Source organism: Moschus berezovskii, chromosome 10, assembly GCF_049115385.1.
Source record: "Moschus berezovskii isolate FMDL1 chromosome 10, NW_MosBer_1.0, whole genome shotgun sequence".
Classification (NCBI taxonomy): Eukaryota; Metazoa; Chordata; class Mammalia; order Artiodactyla; family Moschidae; genus Moschus; species Moschus berezovskii.
In genome coordinates, this window is record NC_142469.1 from 67,413,743 (window position 1) to 67,421,525 (window position 7,783).

Below are 7,783 nucleotides of genomic sequence, written 5' to 3' on the forward strand. Positions count from 1 at the left end.
CTATAAAATTATTTATAATTTCCTTATTATCACCCCTTAAAAAATTTAGCCATCTTCCTTACCAGTGTATTAACACTCCTCTTGGCTAAAAGGAAAAAAAAAGTCTTTACAAGGTTGAAAGTGCACCTGTATCTTAGTTTCTCAATGCTTTTTAAAAATCTAGCTATATATACCTGTATGTAAATTAAGTGTAACTTTCTCTAAATTCATAAGAACAAGGCATGTTACAATCACTGCCATAGAAAAATAGCTGGATGGGTTGTTTACAAGTTGTAAATTCTTAAAGAGATTTTGTGGTGGCAGTAACAAGTCATCATGCCATCATGGCACTGCTTATCAAGTCAATAGGAGTCTAAAGTTAGGTCCTACCTTGTGTGAACCAAAGGATCCAAGAAATTGAGACTTATGACTCATTTTCTCCCCTCAGGATGGTAGCACCTTTCTCATTTATACTATTTTATAAAATCATATATAACCAACTTTACATTTTCACATGTCTAAATATTGACCAATTACTCATTACATTACCACTTTTTCCTTTGTACTGTTTGGGATAAGCTTGGCTTTGTATAATGAAAAGGGAAAATTGGGAATAGACCTTATACACTATTGAGTAGAAGTTTGAATTTTAAAGTAAAAAACACACATGCTACAGTAACTTCAAGCAAACTTCAGATTCCAAAATCTCCATCTATTATTCTAACATGTTATATTTTCTTTGATTCAAGTATCCCACTCAGTATCAACATACTGATTCTGAAAACCAGTATACTGGAAATTTGAAAACAAAACAAGTGCCATTTTCCTTCATTGTAAATGTGGTAAGTCAAATGGTACTTTACAAAACAGTTCAAAAATAAAAACATATTCTAAGCTATAAACTAAATCAGCTATACTTTTGCCCATAACCATTTCCATTCGTAAGATGGGGAATTCCTCCCCTTAGAGGTAGTAGTGTTTTAGACTCTCCAAATTTCAAAAGGACATACAATTAGTATAAACATTTAGCCAGTGAAATGGAAAGTTAAAATCCATCTCCTAGTTACACATTCAAACATGAAAAACAATCACACACAAAGAGTCAAGACTTAAAAGGGGGGGCCAAATTATTATAATTGTTTTAAAATTTGATTACAACCGATTTTGTTGGCATTAAAATTTTAAATTTGAATGGATATAAACCAAAAACCAGAAATTAAGTTTGGTAAAAATGGGAATAGAAGTTTTCCAGTAATTACAGATTAGAAGGCAGAGATCAATTTAGAGAAACATAGACAAACCCTATGTTTACAATGATTGTGCCATAGATTTAACTTCAGTAGTGCATTAGTAAACTGTTCACATTGAGATCTTCACCTTGAGATTCAACAGCTGTTTCTTGAAAAAAAATCTCAGTACCTTGTGCAAATAAATCGGTCTTATATGTGCCTTAGCACACTTAAAATTTCTCCATTGTATATATACAAAACACCTACCATTTGGGCAGGGCAAAATACATACTTTCATAACAAAACTATAATGTACCTCTCAAGTATGAACAATATACACATAATACATGGTATACAGTATTTACAAAATATAAAATATAATACAAGCTGTTGGTAATTTTTTAAACTCATCTTCTGCCCTTGTATGTTACAACAAGGCAATTTTCCGTTTCTGTACCACTTCTTTTCAAAGAGTCCAGGGATTTTGGAAAAACTATGTTTTACATACATACTGAGATCTAAGTCTGAACTTTTAGGAGAGTTTTTAAGTGTACTGCCATCAACTCCCTATTTTGGTTGGAATTCTCGATGGTGGTTCCCATCCAGTGACTAGGAGGCTTTGGAAGAACACTAGGAGATGGTGGATCACTAAACTTTGCCCCAGCATAATTCTCCTTTTGGCTCACTTCAGTTAGAAATGATGATTTCTTCAAATGCTTATTTTTAATATTCTCAGTATTTTTAAAAGGCTTTTTTTCCTGCTTCTGAATTCTATCAGATGAAACAGAATCCTGCCAAAAGTTATTTTCATTTCGTTTTGCAGAGGTGATCTTGGTTAGTGGTAAGTTATATTTGTTTTTCTGTCTGTTTATCTTTGGTTGTTCACACAAGGGTATACCATGAACAAGCTGGCCGTGGGGAATGGCAATTTTCTCCGATTTTCCCATCTTTGATTTTAAAACCTACAAAGACAAGGAACATAATAAAAATAAAAGTGAATACACTCTCATGATAAAAAAAGCAGTCATGAACCTCACCATATATCTAATATTTATTTTTTTTAAAAGTTCTCCTGGACTTTCATTCAATGTCTTGATTAAATGTGCTTGCTGCACTTAAGCACTGATTGTCCTAATATGCACACATCCAAATTTACCACTGAAAATAGTTAAATCACTGTTACCAGTGCAGTGTATGAGCTGATTCTAAAACATACAGTAAAAGGCCCAAGATAACCAAGTTCATCTTTCTATCTTTCTGGAAAGAAAAGTAATGAGCTCTCTTCCAAACAAGTATGCCAACCTCTTCCTAACAAAGGTCAGTGTTTTTACTGTCGGAGTTTTCCAAGAGAAATTTTCAAATGCTTTGGCAGATTTGAAAGAAAAAACATGTTAACAGATACACTATCTACCTTGTAAGACAGGTACTTTAAAAAATATTTCAGAATAAAAACCTGATTAGCAGGAGCCAGGAAATGTGAGGAGTGAGGAAATGTTCTGACAACGGTTACTGAGTATATACATTAAAAATGATTCCCCAGCTTCTGAAAATAAAATTTCAGAAATTTAAATACTAAAAAAACTCTATCATCTTTTCCACTTTTATAGGTAATGGTAAAGGCGATTTCTGCCTGCCCCCTACTTTCTGTTTTAACAATTGCTTCAAGAACTTTATTGCCTTAATTCTAATCACTTTCCTAACTCAAGTGATCCTTATAGGAAGCGATGAGAGGATGGAAAGACAAGATAATCTATTAGATCACTGTCCTTTCAACACTTGTAATGCCGTAGGGAAGTAGGACACAAATACAAGGCCAGAGCACAAGGTAACATAACCAAGTCAAAAGTGGTTAACTGCAACGGAGAGCGCCCAGGTTTGAATATAGTTCTAGAAAAAGTAATCTTACTAAGAAACAAGTATAAAAGCTTGTTTTTACATTATCACTAATGTTTCAGAAGAGCCATGGAAGTGTAAGACGCTCAGTGGTGTCCCACTCTTTGTGACCCCACGGCTTGTAGGGGGGAAATCCATGAGATTTCCCAAGTAAGAATACTGGAGTGGGTTGCCATTCCCTTCTCCAACGGATCTTCCCGACCCAAGGACTGAACCCAGGTCTCCTGCACTGCAGGCGGATTCTTTACTGTCTGAGCCTCTAGGGAAGCCCATGGAATTGAAAAAAGAACCTATACAAAATTTTTAGGGCTCACGGCGGACAAATTTAATTTTTGCAAGGGCACAGCTAGATAAGCTGCAAGTCTCTTTAACAAACATTCTTCCAACAAATGGCAGTAACTAATTTTCATTATTACGAAAATCTTTTAAAGGAAAAATGTCTTATTTCGATGTAAATGTTACCTTAGCGATTTAATACCATCTAAGTTTTAATCAGTTTTATCCTAGTCCTTTAATAGCAACTGGGCATCATAACGTCAATTCAACTTATAACTTTCTTTCGAAAACTTCATCCTTCTGGGCACAACACTACCCTCCATTAAGGAAGCCTGGCACAGCATACATAGTGGGGATGGTTTAACCGTAAATTCCGTTCACCTGATAAACACAGAGAATTATCGCTTCAAAGAGACAACCCAACTCTACCGTCGCTCCTGCCAACTTTCAAAGTTGAAAAGTACAGCTAAGTAGGTCGGCCCGGCAAGGAGCTGTGCCCCAGTTGGACCGGCGCCCCACACCAGGCACCTCACAACTCAACAAAAAGCCAACGTAAGCGAGCGGCTGGCGGCCCACTGAGAACCCCACACGGGGAGGCGAGAGGCCGTACGCGCGTCCCGACCGGTTTTGGCGCTACCAGCGGTCGGGAAGCCGCCGGCTGGCCGGCACCCCAGCCCTCCATCGCCGCCAGCTCGCCTCCTTCATGGGCGCCGGAGCGCTCGGCACGTAGCGCGCGCTGACGTCAGCTTCCCGCGGGCCGCTTCCCTCCCCCGCCCCCCGAGCGCCCCGAACGCCGAAACCCCCTGGAACGCCGCCAGCCTTCTAAATCCGGGCTGTTGCTGGGGCGCAGCGGCTTCTCTCATTGGCCGGCTCCCCGGAGCCAATCAGCGGTGCCAGCGCAGGCCTTCCCCCCTCCCCCCAGAAAAAAGGGAGCCGGCGTCACGGAAACTTCCCTCCCGAGTAAACAGCCGCCCCTCGTCCCGGCCCCCGCCCCCTCCCCGACCCCTCGGAGCAGGGCCCCAAACCTCGGGGCCCGGCTGTGGCCGTGTAGAGGCCGGGACGCCAATGGTTCCCCCTCCGTCCCCCTGGCGGCCCTTACCTCTCTTCTGAGCGAGGGTTGGCCGGGCGCCGCGGGCGGCAGCGGGCCAAGTAAAGGGCTCGCTTCCTCAGTTCGGGTTGCGGTCGCAGGAGCTGGGACCCAGGCGGCGGCCTGGGCCTGGTCCGGGACTTGCTGCGCTCCGCCATGGCCCGTCACGGGGCTCCGCCCGCCCTCCAGGCTCGGCCGGTGCTGCTGGTACTGGTGGAAGCGGCTGGGCAGCTGCCCCGACGGGCTGGTCCGCACCTTCTTCTTTCGTCGCTTCTTTGGTGCCGCCCGAGGGGTGCCCCCCGCCGCGGCGAGGCTGCAGTTGGGAAGAGGTGCCGGGGCGCGAGGCTGGGGGGTCAGACAGGGACCGTCTCCCCCTAAGAAGTGAGGGAGGAAGAGGGTGGGAGGTAGCGCCCGGGGGTCCGGGATCCGGGGTAAAGGCGGCGGAGCAGCGGTAACCATCGGGAGGGCGCCGAAGTAACCGCGGGTGGAAAAGCCCATGGACGCAAGGCGGCCGCCTAGAACAAGCGGCTCCCGCTGTGGGACAGAAACGACGGTCATAGCGCTGAGCGGAGAAGTGGCTCAGCAGGAGTAGAAGGAGCAAGTGATGCCAGAGATCACAGGGCGGCGGCGGTGGCGGCTGCTGCTGCTGCTAAGAGAGCCGGAGTGAATCGCGGACCATGGCTCGGGCGGTGGCAGCGCAGCAACAAATATCCTCTGCCTCGGCTCTGAGTGTTGTTATCCGAAGCTCCGCCCTATATCCGCCCACCTTCCTGAGAAAGCCCAATCAGAATGCAACAGAGCAGGTCACGCCCATCAGACTCCGCCTCCACCGCCTGGAAGAGACACACACAAACAACCCGCTGCTGCAGCCAGGCACAAAGAGCGCGCACTGCGCAGGCGCTGCCAACTGGCTCTTTCGGGAAGAGTCGGTCCCGCGAACAATGAAGTTCCGTTTCAGCCCCATCTGCCCCACCTCCCCCATCCTCACTCCTCCTTACTTACCCTTGCACTTTACCCTGAAGGCGTTGATCAGATAGCCAGATCTAGGCTGATTTGGGCGTCGGGGTTGGGGGCGGGAGCAAGGGAGAAAGAATCTGAAAGCGTCGAGACCACTGACGCCTGCTCCCCAGCCACTGACCTTGGGGAAGTATTTATTTCAAGCGCAACGTAATAGTAATATAATAATAATAGTATTATTATTGTGTTTTTTTTTTAATTTTAAGATTTCAGGGTACGTTGTTAGAGTTTCATTCCTCGCAGTCGGAAAACCAGTCCACATTTACATTTGATAAAGTGTGGCTCACGTTTATTCATTAACCTGGGTGAGAAACGCTGCTCATTAGCCATGGTAATCGGAATAAAAATTAAGAGAGTGACTTGATGAAACTGACTTCTTAATATATAAAAAGTTCTCCATAATCTGTAATTGCGCATTGGAAATGTTACTGCTTTCATACGGTGGGACTTTGGATCGCGAAACAGTACTTGGTACTGAGAAGGAAGCAGAGGAGGAGGCTTGCGTCTCCAAGGGAGAAAGTGAAACAGTTCTGCAACACACTGCATTTTACTTGCTGTGTTGATAGAAATTCATCATCTCCCCGAACTGCGCTCACACACAGAAAGAATTGTGGCTATTTATCTAGCACTTACGTTCCATGACCTGTTTTTTACATAAATTATCTCGTTTGAATATCGAAAGAACTCTAAGGAATAGGTTTAGTTCAGTTCAGTTCAGTCTCGCAGTCGTGACCGACTCTTTGCGACCCCATGAATCACAGCACAACAGGCCTCCCTGTCCATCACCAACTCCCAGAGTTCACTCAAACTCAAGTCCATCGAGTCGGTGATGCCATCCAGCCATCTAATTCTCCGTCGTCCCCTTCTCCTCCCGCCCCCAATCCTTCCCAGCATCAGAGTCTTTTTCAGTGAGTCCACTCTTCGCATGACGTACTATATTTTATCGCTAGTTGACAGGAGAGAACAGACTTGAAAGTGAAAGTGAAGTCGCTCAGTGTCCGACTCTTTGCGACCCTATGAAATATAGCCCACCAGGCTCCTCCATCCATGGGATTTTCCAGGCAAGAAGACTAGAGTGCATTTCCCTTTTCTTCGCCAAGGGATCTTCCCAACCCAGGGATCGAACTGAGGTCTCTTGCCTTACAGGCAGACTCTTTACCCTCTGAGCCACCAGGGAATCCTGAAAACAGGCTTCAGTTCAGTTCAGTTCAGTTCAGTCGCTTAGTGGTGTCCAACTCTCCGCGACCCCATGAACCACAGCACGCCAGGCCTCCCTGTCCATACCAACTCCCGGAGTTCACTCAAACTCATGTCCACAGAGTCGGTGATGCCATCCAGCCATCTCATTCTCTGTCGTCCCCGTCTCCTCCTACCCCCAATCCCTCCCAGCATCAGACTCTTTTCCAGTGAGTCAACTCGTCGCATGAGGTGGCCAAAGTATTGGAGCTTCAGCTTTAGCATCAGTCCTTCCAATGAACACCCAGGACTGATCTCCTTTAGAATGGACTGGTTGGATCTCCTTGCAGTCCAACAGACTCTCAAGAGTCTTCTCCAGCACCACAGTTCAAAAACATCAATTCTTTGGCGATCAGCTTTCTTCACAGTCCAACTCTCACATCCATACGTGACCACTGGAAAAACCATAGCCTTGACTAGACAGACCTTGGTTGGCAAAGTAATGTCTCTGCTTTTTAATATGCTATCTAGGCTGGTCATAACTTTCCTTCCAAGGAGTAAGCGTCTTTTAATTTCATGGCTGCAATCAGCATCCGCAGTGATTTTGGAGCCCAAAAAAATAAAGTCTGACACTGTTTCCCCATCTATTTCCCATGAAGTGATGGGACCAGACGCCATGATCTTTGTTTTCTGAATGTTGAGCTTCAAGCCAACCTTTTCACTCTCCTCTTTCACTTTCATCAAGAGGCCTTTGAGTTCCTCTTCACTTTCTGCCATAAGGGTGGTGTCATCTGCATATCTGAGGTTATTGATATTTCTCCCAGCAATCTTGATTCCAGCTACAGGCTTAGCGAGGCAAAAAGTACTTGTCAAATGTCATACAATAAGCTAGTTAACAGAATTTGAACTCCAGGTCAGGTAAGATTAAAATTTTAATACCATTGTACTGCTTGCAACACTAGATTATAGGTTATTAGAATACCACAATAATCTTTTAACTTCTCTGTATTTTACCACCCTTTAAGCAGATTGCAGCCATGAAATTAAAAGACGCTTGCTCCTTGGAAGGAAAGTTATGACCAACCTTGATAGTATATTAAAAAGCAGAGACATTACTTTGCCGACC

At 44.6% G+C, this 7,783-nt stretch overlaps 1 protein-coding gene across 1 annotated transcript; it reads right to left on the reverse strand.

Annotated features, from left to right (window-relative positions):
* Window positions 1-1,094: 1,094 nt before the first annotated feature.
* PNRC1 (proline rich nuclear receptor coactivator 1) lies at window positions 1,095-5,198 on the reverse strand. Its single transcript, XM_055433381.2, has 2 exons — window positions 4,477-5,198; window positions 1,095-2,170 (listed from the first exon to the last, which is right to left on the reverse strand). The coding sequence occupies exons 1-2, from the start codon at window positions 5,020-5,022 to the stop codon at window positions 1,727-1,729; spliced, it is 990 nt and encodes a 329-aa protein (XP_055289356.1). The 5' UTR covers window positions 5,023-5,198; the 3' UTR covers window positions 1,095-1,726.
* Window positions 5,199-7,783: the final 2,585 nt, after the last annotated feature.